General features: G+C 45.9%; 2 protein-coding genes across 2 annotated transcripts; one reads left to right on the top strand and one right to left on the bottom strand.

Moving 5' to 3' along the window:
• Positions 1–145: 145 nt before the first annotated feature.
• On the top strand, positions 146–7,961 carry LOC111069662. Its single transcript, XM_041591881.1, has 3 exons — positions 146–171; positions 3,143–3,292; positions 3,346–7,961. Exons 1-3 carry the CDS (start codon positions 168–170, stop codon positions 7,344–7,346), a joined length of 4,155 nt encoding a protein of 1,384 aa, XP_041447815.1. The 5' UTR covers positions 146–167; the 3' UTR covers positions 7,347–7,961.
• A 6,316-nt stretch (positions 7,962–14,277) lies between these two features.
• LOC111069579 lies at positions 14,278–14,928 on the bottom strand. The gene has a single exon (XM_022359692.2). The coding sequence runs from the start codon at positions 14,926–14,928 to the stop codon at positions 14,278–14,280; it is 651 nt and encodes a 216-aa protein (XP_022215384.1).
• Between the last annotated feature and the right edge of the window lie 2,676 nt (positions 14,929–17,604).

The raw sequence follows: 17,604 nt of genomic DNA, 5'->3' as shown, positions 1-17,604 counted from the left end.
CGATACGCGCATGACCGAGTGACTTTTAAGAATATTAAGATAATTAAGAGTGATCCAATGAACGTTTCGAAAACCAATTTCAAGTTAAATGGAAACTGTTCTCCAACTGAAAGTGCAATTCAATGAAAGTTTAACTGATCGCGGAACAAAGCTACAACAAATTATTAATGAGTATGTTCATGATACAAATTAGAGGATACATATATATTTGTGGATTTAAGTGCATTTCAGTCATGCTGATCAATGATCAGTGATCTGTAGTTTAAAGTGTCAGAATCTGATCAGTTCGGACCACTCCACTTGATTAAGTGTGTGGGTTTTAGGCAATGAGTGGCAGGTGGCTGATTCTCACCCATGATCTGTTGTGGAAAATGCTATTAATAGATCGTCAAATAATCACAGAAACCTGATTTAATTTTTTTCTATCAGAATAAATTAATAATACATAATAATTTATACCATTTATTGATTAAACTTGTGAGATTTTGATATATGAATTTACTTTCCTTTACTTTTACCTGGTCTATATATTAATTCTAATTCAATTGAGAAGTTTATTGCCCAATTAGCCGTAGAACTCTTCTGGTTCTCTTCTGCTATTATTTACACTAATTTATTAAATATCAGAATTAGTTTTAAATATTTTTGGCTAGTTAGGGACGCTGCCATTTATCTCTTTTATTTGTTTTGCTTCTACCTGTTTTAATTGCCAAAGTCTTAAGCGAATGGAAGGCATACCATAACCAGAATCAGAACCAGAACCAATCTGACATTATTGGCTTTTCCTTTGGCAAGTGTCTCCTCACCTCCGTCTGGGCCACAGCCACTGAAACTACTTTGATATGTTGGTGGGCCAAATTAGTCGCCTTTCGTCTTGAGTCTCCTCAAATATACGATATGTATGCCATGTATAGTATACATATATGTACATATATGATGGGAGCACGAGTACATGCTTCTGTTTACACTCGGCTGCCATTTTCATTTCGAACATTTTTGTTGGCCATCCTCCTCCACCTCCCAGCACTCCTCCCATCTCTTCAACCCGGCCAAAAGATGGACGGGCAGGCAGGCAGGCAGAAAAAAAATCAAATAAAATAACATCAAACTACCTTAGGCTTTATAAAAATCCCAACCAAAATACAAGCAACACTCAGCTACGCTACACTCCCCCACCCACCCACACTCGCATAGATACTACACTCACGGACACACACACACACACAGTCGCAGGGAGTGAAATGCTGAAGAGAAATGCGCACATCCTGGCAGGCATTTTTGCTTAACTTCTCAAAGTACCAGAAGGCCAGAAGGATGTTTTGGTCCAGGGGGGAAGCCTGGTAAGAGGGGGAATGTCCTGAAGAAATTGTATAAAAGAAAAGTCAACAGCAACAACAACACTAACAGCAAAGAAAAAAGAGGAAAATGTAGCAAGAGAACCAATTTCCAACCATGGAAACTTAATTTATGTCTGCAGCATAGTTGAGAATATTTTTCTTTGCTTTTCTTACCCACTCTGTGGCCCTTCCCTCTGCCACCTTCTGCTCTCCTTCTTGGCCATGCTCCTCCTTCCTCTTCCATCCCTCCCTCAGCCCTGCTCTTGCTGCTCCTCCCGTAGCTCTTCTCCCTTTTGGCTGCTGCTACTCAAATAGGAAAAAGAAATTTTCGGTTTATTTCGAAAAATTTCCCCCATTCCCTGCCCAGCCAGCCACTGACAGTCCACCTCCCAACACCCTCCCCCTCTGACCCTGGTTGCCAGGCATTTTCTTCACCCTCCGCCCCGCTCCAAGCCAACCAGCTTTTGGTCTTACTTCCTTTTTCGCTTTTCTTGAGAATCAAATTTATTTTACCAAGTCATGTTGAAGAAAATTTTTATAAGTTTTATGTTCGGCTCAAGTGAGGGGGGTGTTCAGGCGGATAGAGAGAGAGACAGAGAGGGAGTTGTATGTGAGTGTGTGTGTGTTTGTTTGTGTGGCGCAAAAAGTTTTGCTGTGTTGGTGTGTGCCACAGAGAGCGAGAGAGAGAGAGAGTGGAGAAAATAAGCAAAATTTGTATTCCTTAAATCGGATGACTTTGTATAAATTTTCGTGTGTGCGCCTCCCCTTCCCCTTCCTTCTCCTTGTCCTTCTTACTGCCCCACCAAAAAATGGGTTTCTATATGTATGTATGTGTACGGTAACTGTGTGTTTGTGTGCTAGTGGGTGGCATTTGGGGCGCATAGCAAACAAGCAGCAAAAACAAAAAAAAAAAAAACTTATACATATATGTATGTGTGTATGTGTGTGTGCTCTGAGGACTCTGCCTGGATATTTGTGTACATAATGGAAAAATTTTTCATAGAATTTGCACAAAAATGAAAAAGTGTAGCGATATAGGAATAGGTGGCTGGGTGGGAAAAGAGAGTGGGTGAAGGAGAGGGAGCAGAAGAGAGGGTAGGAAATATGGTGTAAGAGATGTTAGGGGGGATGTGGGAGGCCCAAGGAATGATGATGATGACGAAGAAAGAAGCAGAAGCAGCAGCAGCAGAGAAATGAAATTAAGCGCATACGGAAATGAGACACAAATATTAGAGCTGTATGTGTGTGTGTGTGTGTGTTGGGTAAGGAGTGCCATGGGGGGAAGGGGGAAAAAAAAGAAGAAAAATGAGGAGCAGCAAGAAGCCAAAAACCCAAAATTGAATGAAATTCTAGCCCAAATATTCTACGACTTTTCTTTTTCATCTTATTATTATTGTATTTTCGGGCAATATATAATGCTCAAACGGATTTAAGCCCACACGGCATCTGTACATTATGTATACTGAGGGTGGAGTGGGGTGTGGAGGGGAAATGATAGATGGAGAGGATGTATAGAGCGGCTAAAGGATTGATCAGGGTATGGAATTGAACTTACAAATATTCCCATTTTATGCCTGTGAATTATCAACCACAGTACACCCTCATAGATACATATAATATATAATCGAATATATATAGACAAATTAATTAAATTATGTACATGCATACCACACCCCTCTGAGCTAACCCCCCACCACCCGCTAGCATGGCTTCGGCTTTTGGCTGCGACTTCAATTAAAAAGTTCTCGCTTCCACCCATCAATACCACTTCTGCCCAGACTCATTCTCTGCTCTCTCCTTTGCAGTAATATCATCCAAAATGGCTGCATCCATATATGCCACCCCACCGCCAGATCTGAGCAGCGAGGACACTGCTCTCTCCGATGTCTCCAACTCGTCGACACTCAACACGAATCGAGGCAACAGCAACAACAATAGCAACAACAGCAACAACAGCAACAATACCCATGAAGCCACAAGAGCAACAGCAGCAGCAAAACAGGAGCAGCAGCAGCAGCAGGAGCAAGAGGAGGTGGCACCATTTCACCCACAGAGCAGTTGGTCAAGGGGCAGGAGCAGGAGCACGCGCAGGAGCGGGAGATGGAGCCAAAGACGAAGCAGAAGCCAGCGGGAAGCAGCACAAATGAGCCAGACAATGCCGAAGACGATGAAATGGCAACGGAAACGGGAGGGGCAGAGGGAAATGGAGTGGAGGATGGAGCGTTACTGGAAGCAGCAGCAGCGGAAACGGAAACGGATGAGGGGGACACCATGGCGGCGATGGCAGCAGCGACAGCAGCGGCGGCAGCCAATGCGGCAGCCATGCAGCTGCAGCTGCTGGAAGCCCTCAGCGATGCGGCCAAGAAGCGACGCAAGCAGCACAATCCCAGTCGCCTGGAGGCACTGAACCTCAGCGGCGGCGGCGAAACAATGCCAGAGATCGAGGACCGCACACGGGTTGACTATGAGGAGAAGCTATCGAAGATGTTCCTGCCCAAGTCCATGGAGAAGCTGAAGGAGACCTTCGAGCTGCTACAGCAGCACAAGCAGGAGCTGCCCGAGCCCGAGCACGAGCAGGATCTCAGCCAGGACTCGCCAGAACACATATCAGAGCATCAGCAGCAGCAACAGCAACAGCAGCAGCAGCATCAGCGACGGAACCCGTATCAGACCTACTGCAAGGAGTGCGGCGAGAACTTTGAGACCGAGTTCAAGCTCAGCCTCCACATGCTGCAGGACCATCGCGAGGGACAGCAGCTGGATCGGCATGGGGATGTGGAGCCCATGGACTTTCTCAGCTCCATCAAGGTGAAGCTGGAGCGCGAGGAGAGCCCCAATCAGATGCAGCTGGACCAGGACATGTCCAATGGCCATGGCAGGGAGCAGCAGGAGCAGCAGCAGGAACAGGAACAGGAGCAGGATCACTGGTTCAATGCCATGGCCCAGCAGCAGCAGCAGCAGCATCATCCGCATGGCTCGGCTTTGGCGCCCGCCTTTCCCTTTCCGCCCGGCATGGGTCCAGCGGGTTATCTGCCGCTGCTCGGCATGTCGGGCTTCCCCGGCGTGGATGGGCTGAATCGCCCGCCGTTGCGCATCTTCAACCCGGAGGCCTACTGCGAGCTGTGCAACAAGGAGTTCTGCAACAAGTACTTCCTCAAGACGCACAAGGCCAACAAGCACGGCATCTTTGATCCTGTGGGCGAGCCCACATCCAATACTTCCAGCAACAACAACAACAACACGACAAGCAGCAACAACAACAGCAACAGTGGCAGCTCCATGAGTCACATGTTCCAGCTGCAGCGGGAGGCGCAGCCACAGCCACCGCCACCGCCACCGCCGAGTGCGGCCGCCAAAGTGGATCAATCCGCGGCAGCACCGCCGGCGGCCACCATCCACTGCGACATCTGCTCGAAGCGCTTCACCAACATCTTTGCCATGCGACGCCACCGGGCCAAGCAGCACGACCAGGCCGCCGACTCATCGCCAAACTCCCAGCCCGGGCAGTCGCGACGCGGCAGTCCCATCGAGAGTCAGTCGCTGGCCATCAAGCAGGAAGCCCAGACAGAGGCGGAGCTGCCCAGGCAACCGTTTCAGCTGCCGGAGGGATTCCGCGAGGACTTCTCGCTGGAGCAGGAGGAGGTGAGCTTTGTGCCGCCGCCGCGCAAGCTGCCGTCGCAGCTGCAGCAGCAGGCCAGGGACTGCTCGCTCAGTGCGGAGAAGCTGCGTCGCCTGGGCGTCCACTTTCCGGAGTTCTACTGCGAGCTGTGCCACAAGGAGTACGCCAACAGGTACTTCCTGCGCACCCACAAGTGGAAGCGGCACGGGGTCTTCGTGCCGCCAGAGGATCTGCCGCAGCTGGGCAAGGAGGAGGCACAGCTGAGTGGCTGGCCGTTTATGCCGCTGAATCTGATGCTGGCCAAGCATGCGGCAGCGGCGGCTGCCTCTATGGAACAGGCCGAGCAGGCAGACCAGGAGCCCGAACAGGAGCCAGAGCCGGAGCCGGAGCAGGAGCAGGATCTGAGCGAGCAGCCCAGCAAGCGGATCAAACTAGAACCAGATCTCGACGAGGAGAAGCTGAATGGGTCCGTGATGGGGCTGCAGAATCTCCAGAAGCTGCAGTCGATGCTGCAGCAGCTCAACGACATCAACGGGAAGCGACCCCTGCCCTGCCACCTGTGCGGCAGGGAGCTGGAGAACCAGTACGCCCTCCGAGCGCATCTCATGACGGAGCATGCCGCCCAGATGCAGCTGCCCATGCAGATGCCCCTGCAAATGCCCCACGGCATGGCCATGCCACTGCCCGAACAGCATCCCCAGCAGCTGCCCCTTCACGCGCTCTACCAGCAGCAGGCAGCGCCACAAACGCCCCCGAATGGCGGGGCTGGCGGGGCCAGATCCTCGCCAGGCAGTGGCGAGGAATTCAAGCAACATATCGCCGGGGTAGCCAGCGCTCCGAGTGGCAGTCCTCTGCGCGAGGGCTTCTACACGCCCGAGCGTCCGGTGGCACCCCCTGGAGCTGGCGCTGGCGCTGGCAGCGTTCCCGTACCGCCACCGAATCGGCCGGCCTACACGATAACGCCGACGAGCAGCTACTGCGAGATCTGCAACAAGGAGCTGTGCAACAAGTACTTCATGAAGACCCACATGCAGCGGATGCACGGCATCGAGATCGAGAACGGCGCCCAGATCGGGGGCGTGGTGTGCAACATCTGCAACAAGGAGCTGTGCAGCAAGTACTTCCTGCGCGTCCACAAGCACAACACGCACGGCATCATCGAGGAGGGCTCGCCCCTGCCGCAGCCGCGGGGCCAGAACGGCGTCAAGCTGGAGGCGGCGGCCGCAGCAGCGGCAGCGCAACAGGCACCGCCCATACAGGCGGAGCAGCAGGAGCTCAATCTGACTCCTCCCGCAGCAGCAGCAGGCGGGGAGAGCAACTCCTCGGCCAGTGGCCACGAGGTGTGTCCGCTGTGCGCGCGACAGTTCCGCAGCTTCAAGTGGCTCCGCTCGCATCTGATGAACGAGCACGGACCGGCGGGAGTGGAGCGACTCCGCGAACTGGAGGCAGCTCCTTCGGCGGCGGCTACTTCCGCGCGCAGCAAGCCCAACAGTCCCACGCTCAAGATACCCAATGGGAGCAGCAGTGGTGCCCCGCCCGCACCACAGCCCACCGCAGGGGCTGGCAATCCTCCGCCCAATCTCGCCCAGGCCCTGCAGAACCTCAATGCGCAGCATCTGTTTGGACAGATGCAGCAGCAGCAGCAGCAGGTGCCGAAGGGTATGCAGGGGATGCCACCGCTGCCGCCTATGCCAGGGATGTTCGGGGAGCAGGCGCCACGCTTCAAGGAGTACCAGTGCTCCATGTGCCCCTTCACCACGCCCTACTACGCATTCCTCTTCATCCACGAACGCTCGCACGCCCTGCTCAACAGTGCCGATGGCATGGAGCCGTCATTGGAGGCGCCACCACCGCCGCCAGCAGCCCGTAGCCAGGGCAAGTCACGCAGCAAGTCCAGTCGGGCGCCAGCAGCTCCGCCAGCCGTGGAGGAAGCCGATCTTCACGTGGAACCCACCAACCTGAGCACCTCCAAAGCCACAACGCCCCAGGGAACCCATTCTCCCCCACAACACACCCCAGGAACTCCCTCACCGAAGGCCACGGCCCGCTCCCAGTCGCCGTTGACTCTCACTGCATCCAAGAACCGCTCACCGAATCACGCAGGACGCCGCTCCTCCAAGTCCATCACACCCAACGGCATCGGAGGCGGCCATCGGTCGGCCGCCACCTCGCCCTTTGAGGTGTGCAGCGATCTGGCCAACGGCACCGGCAAGCCGGCCAGCTACGCGCAGCCAGACCGCGCCGAGGAAGCATATCAGATGCAGGCATTCCATCTGCAGCCGGCCGATGCCGATTCGGAGATGCAGTTCGCCCCGGCTCTGGTCTATCTGCCCGTGAGGGTGCGGGCCTCGGAGTCGGCCACGCTCAGCTTCCGACTAACGCCAGCCTAAGAAGCAGCCTACGGATAAGGAGCGGGGTGCAACCCCTTTTTACAGTGTTGCCAGCAGCGTAAGTTCAACCCAAAATACAACCCTGAAACGTTTATCGAGATCCTCCCAGAAACGAACGAAAGTAAACCGAAGAAACCCGAGAAGAGAAGAGTTAGGAACATGAACAAGAGACAAAATAGTGGAACTACAAAAGACTGAGTGCGCATATTAGTTGAGCTCATAATTAAACTTAAATATATACAACCCCTAACGACAAAACAAAAACAATAACAATTACAATCGATCAATACCAATCGGTAATCGCAGAAATCTAAAAAGCTAAAAAGTTCGCCATGTCTAACATGGCAACTAATGAGAGTTCTATAAACCCATAAAATAAAACCCACATAACCGAACAAGAACAAGTCCGTTTCAGCTGGCAGCACTGTGCTAGACATCATACTGCATACATATATACATATATACTGTGTATTTTGATGGATCCAAGGCATAGGCATAAACCGCAAACTATAACATATATATCTCTAGTGATTAAATATCAAAGTTCCTATGCGTAATAGTAATTTATCGTAAAAGAGTTGCAGCCGAGAGAGCAGTGGTGTGGTGAGGTGTGGAGAGGAGAGGAGCGAGGAAATCTAAATACGTACATACATGTATAAGGGTGGGGTAGGCAGAGTGGGAGGATGGTTGGACAGACATACATATATGTATATCGTAGTGGCCAGCAGCAGCTTCAAATCAAAATTACAATTATACATTTCTCATCTACTAATACATAGATACGGTGTAGTGTGGCCTTAGAATTAGAGCTGAGCACACACACACACACACAAAATTATAGGCATAACCATTAACTACGAGTAGGGTAAAGCTTCAGCACAATGAAATTGCTCAAAATCAAAATCAAAATCTTTTTTAGCGAAGAGACTACACTCGGGGGAATGTCTCCATTTCCTTCGATTTTCACGCCCCTCTATATCGTATAAATCACTATAATCTTAAACGAAATCCTGTAACGAATGTCTTCAATTTCGATGAGATTTTTCCCGACCAAAACTTGTACATAAAATATTTGCTAGAAGAGAACTCCATGGGAAATACCAGATACCAGATTTTAGATGCAAATTGAACAGAGTTAGAAAGGGGCATAAGAGGGACACAGAGAAGGGTGTTTAGAGCGAGGGAATGGGGTGGATGAATAAATGAAAATTGCGCCAGAAGGTAAAAGTAAGAACACACACAAAAAAACAAACTCAGGGCAAAAGTACAATGACCATTAGTACTTTTTTATACAAACATATTTAAAGAAGAGAAAACCAATAAGAACAAATAAATATAAATATGAAAACGATAAACTATAAATGAGTAAAAATAATAATAGTATATATTAAATAATGAAACGTTAAACAAAACATAACAAACACAAATTGCTACCTCAGACGGACTTGAAAACAATAATTTAAATGAAATGAATTTATAAAGAAAATATAAATCTATATAAAATCTATTGAACCGAAACCGCATCGAAAGAAATGAAAAACCTTAAAGCTAAATACGAAATTTTTGTAGTAAATTTACCTCAGAGCAGAACAACTAAAGTTTAGATGATTTATGATGATTTAATATGTTAATATATGTATGTAATATTTCGCTTGGTTTAATTACAATTTTAAGTTGAAACATTCCAAAGACCAAAACTAGTCGCCTAACCACTAAACAACACATTCTAGTCAAACCTATGGAGATACAATTAATGACTATATACCATATACATATATAAAGATCGAACCACAAGCCAAATCGGATCCCTGCCAACTCTTCGGGTGCTGGGCCAACGATTCTTGCACATTATTTTATAGTATTTAAGGCGTTTGTTCTGCAGCAAGAAGAGTTGCCCCCATTCCCCTCGAAGAGTTGATGTTCGATCCGAGTCGAATGCGAGTGGGAGCGGCGAACGGCGAGCGGCGTTGTTGGATTTGCTATATTTGAAATTCCTTTTTTTAAAAACGTGTGTTTTTTAAAATGCTGCGTGCCTTTTAGCAAATACTTCCCGTACGCCGTGTCCCGTACCCGTACCCACACAACAACAAAGAACAACAACCAAAGGGAAATCCAAAATCTAACATTGAAATCCAACTAGAAATAGAGATTGTAATTTTATTTTATATTCAAATTATTTCTTAGTTCTTACAATATTATTTCACATGTGTGTGTATATACTACGAATAAATGTCTACATTTTGTATTTGTTAAACTTGAGTTTCTTTTCTTTTCATTGACTTTTTAATTCGAAAATTTTGTGATTTCCAAATTATTCAATTGCCAGATTACATTTTTTATGCTTTGATTGAAGCGTGCCCGACCCGGGGACCTACTTCAGAATCTTAAAAAAAAAAACGAAACCCGTGATGGCCCGAGAAGTTCCGCTTGATAGGGGAAGACCTTTTCCTTTTGTTTTTTTTTTTGGCTTCCCATAGGGGAAGCGGGTTCTCTATGCTGGTCCAACGCCTTGGCGACAACAATTATTAAATTGCCATTTGATTCAATTTGTCAACAATGCCGCCTGGAGCGGCATGTCTTGAGCGTCAATGTAGATATGGTTAAGCACTTTTAAAAACAAAACTCATACATTCGCAGCTGTTACCCCCAGCCCTGCTGCTTTCCGTTTTTAAAGCAGCACCCTCATAAAACATTCCGACAACAACAACAACAAAAAACACAATAATAAGTGGAAACTGTTTCCGGTTTTGGGACACGCATTGACCAACAACCCCCTGATTAGTATGTTTGCTTTAAAAAATACATACATCTGTATGGGAGTATATATATCCCGCTGAAAAAAAATAGGAGCGAAAAGCGCGATAACAAAAACCCAGCATGGTCCGGTAAGGGTCAAGTCCGCAGGGTCAGCAGCTGCCGGCAGTTGTAAAAAATTCCAATCCAAAATCAAAATCTATATACATTTAGCCATAGCTATTGATTAAAAGTAGCCACCCCCGGAGCCCGGAGGCCGCTGAATTTCTCCCATTTTCGGCAGTTAATTATTTGTCACGTGTCCATGCAAATTTCATTTCTCATTGATTACGTACAGACATCCGATACTTTTACGGGCGCTGCTGCAATTAAAGATTGGGCCGCGGGGGTTGCTGCCACGGACATCGGACCGTGGACCAGGGGGATGGTAGGCAAATTTCATAAATATTTTCGCCGACATTTTTGCCCAAAATCTTTTCTATTGAATTTTTATGGCAATTTCGGGAAAATCGTCTGGCAGCAATTTTTAGGGCGCAAAGTCAGTCTGCACCGACGATATCTACATACGAGTACTACCCCATGGAGTCAGGTCAGTCCCAGTCCCAATCTCAGTACCCGCATTGATATAAGGGTGTTCCCCGCTATTTGCATGCTTAAAAGTGAACTGGAAAACTGCAATTTATGAAAAATCCAATGAAAAGGAAAAAATTTCATTCGCTGAGGGTGTTTTAGTCCGAATCGCGTCGCCCCTTTTGCAACGAATTTCGCTATGCAAATTCTCGAATTATTTTTGGGTCCTTTTATGGGTTCTGGCAAATAATTTTCCATTAATTTTATTTCGTTCAAATTTTCCTATCATTTTCAACCCCCACAAAAAAAGTAGAAGAAGAGCGCACAAATCAAAACAAAACAAAAACGAAAAGAAGAAGACATTTTTTAACCTTAAAGCTAAATAAATTTTACAAAGAAAAGCAAAAAACAAAAACCAACAAGAAAATTGCAATGTACCTTGAGCATAAATCAAAATTTTGTATGACCTCAGATGCAAGTCTAATGGGGTCAGAGGGCAAAAACCACAAGAGAAAAATCAAAAATCAAATTTTATTAGAACTAAGAAAAATGACAAAAAATCAAAAAGAAACCCCCAAGAAAACTCTTGATAAATATTTTAGTTTTAAAATTAAGACAAAATCGAAAAAAAAAAAAAGGATTCGAAAATTATTATTAATTCCAAATGTTGAAGTTGATGAAAGAATCGATGGTGAAGAGAGGAGAGCGGAGAAGAGGAGTAAAGGAGAAAAGGAGAAGAAAAAGGATGACTAGAGAAGGAGCAAAACAAAATGCAAACCAAAGACGTGAAAGAGCGCAAAATCAAAAGCTACGAGCAAAAAGCCACGAGCAAAAATCAAAAACAAAAACAAAATTATATTTAAAACAAAATCAAAAATCAAAATTATATTTAGCAATTGGCAAAATGTATGAGATATATATACACAAAAATATATCTATATACATATATATTATTATATATATTTAACAATTTTACTTTGTTATTATGTAAAACTATGTGTGAAACCCAAACCTAAAAAAAATTTAACAGAAATTATTTATATTACGAGTAATGTGTAAAATGTGAAAGAGCAAAGAATCAAAAATTGGATGAGGAGGAAGGAGAACGGAGAACGGAGAGGAAAAAACATTTTTCATTTTCATTGTAAGCGAGCATTTATCAAAAATTGTATGTGTTTTTAATTGATTATATTAAATATATATACAAATACATATAAAATATATGGACCAGTGTGTGTGTTTATTAATTGGAAAGTAAATCCTGTCCTAAGTAAACCTCCAAGGTTGGCCAATCCAATGGTCTATTTGGAATACGCTGAGACATGGACAGAAATCGGTACTTCTATAGTTTCATATTTGGTAACAGTTTCGTTACTTTCCGCTGCTGCTGTCGCTGATCTCCCTCTGCTGCTGCTGCTGCTGCTGCTTGTGAGCTTGGTGAGTGGTTCGGAAAGCTCTGCCTGCTCCCAGTTTGACGGCGCTCAAGCAAATGCACTCAGGTACAAGTGTCATCATCGTGTGCTTAAAATGTGCTTTGGTCGCCCTGTGATTCCCATTGAAAGTCTCTCTCTGTCTGTCTGTCTGTCTGTTTGTCTGTGGTAGAGACTTGTCTAAGCTGATTGTGTGGCCCTTGAGACGGGAACTCTCTGCGCCACCCCAAGCAAACTACATACGTACATACAAGTATCTGCTACGCGTAGTTGTACCTTTTTGACATGGGCCAAAACTTCAACTTTTGCGAGTTTTGACATTTTGCTTTCAGCTTTGCTATATCTCAAAGAGAGATGAAGGGAGAGGAAAGGAAAGGAAAGGAGAGGAGAGAGAGGGCACCCTCCAGCTACAAAATGTGCCTTGGCTTTGGCTTGTTGCTACCCCTCTGAGGCATTGCGAAATCAAAGTATATCAATATTTGTATTACATGAGGCGCACACAAGAACAGAACGCACACTCCACTCCACTCGCACATCCCAGGCATTTCTCTCTCTCTCTCTCTCTCTCTCTCTCCCTCACTCACTCACTCATGTAATGGCCAAACAACAATGCCTGTGGAAATGTCTTATCAATAATTTTTGTAAAGAATGCGACGAAATCAATTCCGTTCCGAGCCAGTACCAGGGGATGGAGACGCCATAGAGGGAGATGCGCGTCAGGCGCGTGTTCCTGACAGCTTCATAGTTTCCGTGTCCCCTGCCTCGCTTCCTGCTGCCAAAAAGCAGAAGAATGAAACTGTTCCCCAAAGCGGAAAAGAGAAAGCCGCTGGGTGTGCATATACATTTTGGGGCGGGTGTAAGTGAAGTATATACAGAGATATAAGTTAAGTAGACAGCCATATAAATAGTTGGGCCATAGTTTGCGATTAACTTTGAAATCAGTTTGGAAATTAATTCATACAATATTGAATATATACATACATATGTATACATATATATATATTAGATTTTCTATATAGTTTTATTGCTAATGTATTCCCTTCCAACAATTTAATTACTATTTTCAAACATTATTCGGCTGGTTTTGTCTGTGGAAAATTAGTTTTTAATCGATTTGAACGTAGAACCTCACACGCAGCGCAGCCATGGCTACAAATGACACCGACCGTCCAGAAACACCCATTTGAACGCCATTAGAGAGGGCCAGCGCCACCTCCCAAATAACCAATACACTTTCAGATAAGTATGTGCGTACTCGCACGCGTATATGTATATAATTTCAATTCTCAATTAAATTGTTGAGGCGGCGCCAAGCGCAAACAACAATTTTTGTTGTCACCATATGCTTGGGCAACGCTTTCACTTTTATTATACCCTTTAATACGAGACTGCGTGGGTATGTTTCACTTGTGTGCGTGTATGTACACAGGCAGGAGAATAGCTACACAAATTTATGCCAAGAGATTTGCTGCAAGAGTGGAAACTGTAGATTAAATTTGGGCTACACTATTAACAAATATTATCTAAATCAAAGTGAATTCTTTTTAATCGAGTATTTAATTTATATGTGGGTGTGTAATCACATTAAATAGCAGGGTATTTCCAAAACGAATCTCCCAGTCACAGCTTTTAGTGCTGAGTGTTTTTTGGGGACTTCGTTTCGTTGACCGCTCGCTAAGTCCCTGGAATGTGTCAAAAAATAAAACCCTAGACGCAGGACGACAACAACAACAAACTTTAATAATTTTACTTATGGATTTTTCTGAGGGGTAAGTATTTGTTATTTCGTTTTCCCATTTTCCAAATGCCTATCAAGGTGGGGAGGTCTGGGGTGGGGGAGAGGGTGAGTTTTTCATTTGTTTGTGCCTTGGCATATGCACATTAGTCCCGAAAATGCGGCAATTTAAATAAATGACGCAAAAGGACACGCCACGCACCAAAGACGTAGCACCACGGACAGGGACAGGGGACAGGGGACAGCGGACAGAGGATATGGGGAGGATATTGTAGGGTAGGGTAGGGTAGGGTAGGGGTAGGTGCGCTACTAATGACTTTTCAGAACGCGACAAAAAATATTTTTGTACGTATGTATTACAAGTTTGCATATGTATGGAATGAAAATTGTCCACTAGCTCCACTCCAAAGTACAATAAACAGCATTAACAATATAAAGTCTACTAAAATTTCTCTTCCCATGGTCGCTTTTGCTTGCCTCCTCCCTGAGGCCCGAGCAGGTCTTGAAGCACGTGTTCCGAGACCTGCAGACCGATGCTGGAGTAGCCGGCCCTGGCGAGCAGATCCTCCTCCTCCTGCAGCACAAAGATGTGCGGATTCCCATTGGTCGGCAGCCGTTCCACCAGCAACGCATCGGCATCGCGCCGAAAGAGATCCATGGCCCTGTAGTGGGCCGTTCGAGCCTCCACGTAGCTCTGTTGGGTGAGCGGGTCTGACAGGTCGAGGCTTCCGTTCCGCGACTTGGGCAGCAGCGCGCTGGCCTGGTCCAGCTGCATTACCAGGCGGCGCACAATAAAGTTGGCAAACCGCCGACGCGCATTACGCTTCAACAGCCTGATGACCCACTGATGGGGCGCCAGGTGCTCAAAAGCGATGCAAAACAGCACCGTTAACTTGGCGCTAATGGCAATGAGCATTGGCAGCAGGAACTGCTCAGTCATCGGCCTACTGGCCATCTCAGTCCAGTAGGACAGATCGCAGGAGTGAAAAGTCAGCTGGAAATCCAGCACGGTCGTGACTATGAAAATCAGCGTATGGAGCAGGCCCAGCGTAACATGGTGCCGCCGTATCCAGCCAATGACGAAGCCCAGCATCCTGCTCGGGCTATACATATTCGCAGCCAAAATTGTTGAGTAGCACTGCCAAGTAAAACATAAAATGACCGAAAATTGTACTTTGACTTACACACAAATTTTACTAAACACAAATAAGGCAAATGATTGGGAAATAATTTGGGATTGGTAAGGCAATGGTTATAAGATATTGAAGGATCATCTTTAAGCGGAGAGGTTTTTGTAGGTGTTGTTGTAGGTCGTGGTAAAAAGTGTGGATTATGCATAAATTTTGCAGGTACATTTAATTTAATATGATGCTTTGGAAGAGAGTGATATTGGATGGAAAGAGAATCCAATGATATCGTGGCATAAATTTGATTTTTTTTGTATATTTTAAGTAGAAGATACATATACATATGTACACATGGATGGAATTATGCTTACCTGGGCGGTCATACCATGGCCGAATTTTTTGCTGCTCAACCATACCTCTAAAGAACGGATATCTGTAGCCCTGGGTCAAGTTCGATTTCATGGCACTTTATGGAGTCATCGAAGCATGCATGGAACATTAAGAAACGAGTCGAGGTAATCCGTTCACTCTGTAGCCAAAATACCCCCAGTATACCTCTTTGCGAATCTCTCTTGTATACCCCTGAGTACTTATGACATCTTGCCAATCTGCAGGCAAGGAAACCCAAAAAAATAAACATACCTACATACATATGTATCGTACATGTATCGAACGGGGAACTAATGAGAGATTTCGGTTCAATTTTAGTTTCGTTTTCAGATTTTGTTGCTTCGCTATGTTGGTTCTGGTGTGTTGGCCCTTTCCTTTTCAATTGGATACACACAGCCTCAGTGCCATGTGCGTGAGGGGCAGGCAGTAAGAAAAGAGCAGGAGCAGGAGCAGGAATGAGGAATAAAAGTTGTCAGGAGAAAGAAGGCAAAGGACACACACACACACACACACACACATGCCTCCTGTGTACTTGTATGGTTACGTTATGTTGCAAGGAGAGTGAGAGAGAGAAAAAGTGGCCAAACGAGGGGAAAAGGACATTGGGGCAGGAGGCAGCGAATGGGGCAGGGACTGGGGCAGCGAACGAACGGAAGCAACAAGAGGGAAAATAATTTGTTTCCCCTCCACATGAAAGTTGAGAGAAAAATACGAAGAAAATTGTAATTTTCATCAACCGAACACAAGAAAAAAATAAAGAAAAGCAAAAACTTCTTCCAGCTTGACCTTAAAAGAAAATTAGATGCTCGTGTTGGGGATTCATTCATGTGTGTGTGTATACATATATATACATATGTACATGTATGTGTGTGGGGCATGTGTGTGAGTGATATCGAACAAAATTCCAAAATAAAAAGAAAAATTTAACGCAAAAAGGCAAAGTTCTGGTTCTGCGGGGAGTGTCGTGTCCGAGTCGGGATAAGGTTGCCAAAGGAGGCAGGGGAACGGGGAACGTGGTGGCAGAAGCATCTACTAAGAGTGTGTGTGTGTGTGTGTGGGATGATGGGCCTGAGACTTCTCCAATTTCTCTGCTAACCAGCTGGCCTCTGTGAAGAGCAAGAGGATGGTATGAGGGTGGTGGTCTCAGACTCCTGTCCCTTTTCCATGTTTGGAAAAACCAGAGGGGGGATATACACATACACGCATACATATGGTGTGTATGTACATACATATGTATGTCTGTATGCTAAAGTGAAAAGTAGTAAATTGAACTTTCTGCTTCCTCTTCATCTGCTACGGCTTGGCTTTGTGGGGGGTTTTGTGCGGTGGGCCTGTGGGCCTCTCTCTTTGGCTATGTCCGGCTTGGTTTTTATATTTTTGTGGGCAATTTGTACTTTGTCTGCGCGTTCAGCACTTTTTGCAGTTGTTGCTTTTGGCTGGCTACTTTTCCACTTTTCTTTTCACTTTCATTTAACGGCTTTCCATGTGTGTGGGGAAAATTCGTGGAGCGGGCAAAATGGGCTTTGAGAATGGGATTTGGTTTGCTGAATTCTCGGAGCTGGGACTGGGGGTGGGGTTGGGGCTGGGCCGCATTCGTTATTTATCGCTTCGCAAATTAAAGTTGAGCCGCATAAAACTTGCAAAATTATTTATAGCAATAAATATTAACCAAGCCCTCTCTCTCTCTATCGTCCTCACATTCCCAGACTATGCACCCAGCAAGCCTTAATTAAAAAAAGGAGCCAAAGAAACTTGTCAGGATAGTCGTAGGGGCAGATAATAAATTGAAAATTCTATGCGAGGAAGCAGCCAGGAATTGGCAAGAGGAAATGGGAGGGAGGATGTGGGGAATTCCATGCTGATGAAGTGGAAATCATAATGTCAGGATTGACTTGACAGCTAATGGCAGCAGCAAAAACAATATCCACATCCTGCCGTGTCCTTGTGCAAGGAATTTCTCGTGCAAAAAAATGCGAGTGTAATTACAGTGGCAACTGCCTTGCCCGAATACTTTGTATTAATCGAAAGAATAAATGTCCTGCACAGTAGGATGGATTCCTCCATGAAAGGATAAGCAAACATCTTTGAATCCCACGAAACTTGGCAGAAGTACCGCTGAAGGCTGTACCCAGAAGCTCAGGTACCCTCCATAGCACTCACCATTCAATTTTCCTCCTAGAGATGCTTCACTGTATGTATCAAATGATGACAATAAAATTGCTTGTCTATGGATGTGTGTGTGTGTGTGTGTT

This window comes from Drosophila obscura, unplaced genomic scaffold, assembly GCF_018151105.1.
Source record: "Drosophila obscura isolate BZ-5 IFL unplaced genomic scaffold, ASM1815110v1 contig_1, whole genome shotgun sequence".
Classification (NCBI taxonomy): Eukaryota; Metazoa; Arthropoda; class Insecta; order Diptera; family Drosophilidae; genus Drosophila; species Drosophila obscura.
This window is presented reverse-complemented; position numbering and strand designations above follow the sequence as displayed.

Bases quoted from the DNA above. Each gene is read 5' to 3' on its own strand.
- LOC111069579 (XM_022359692.2), bottom strand. From the start codon at position 14,928: ATGCTGGGCTTCGTCATTGGCTGGATACGGCGGCACCATGTTACGCTG.
- LOC111069662 (XM_041591881.1), top strand. The intron at 3,293-3,345 runs GCAACAATACCC...AAACAGGAGCAG, and splicing joins TAGCAACAACAGCAACAACA to CAGCAGCAGCAGGAGCAAGA.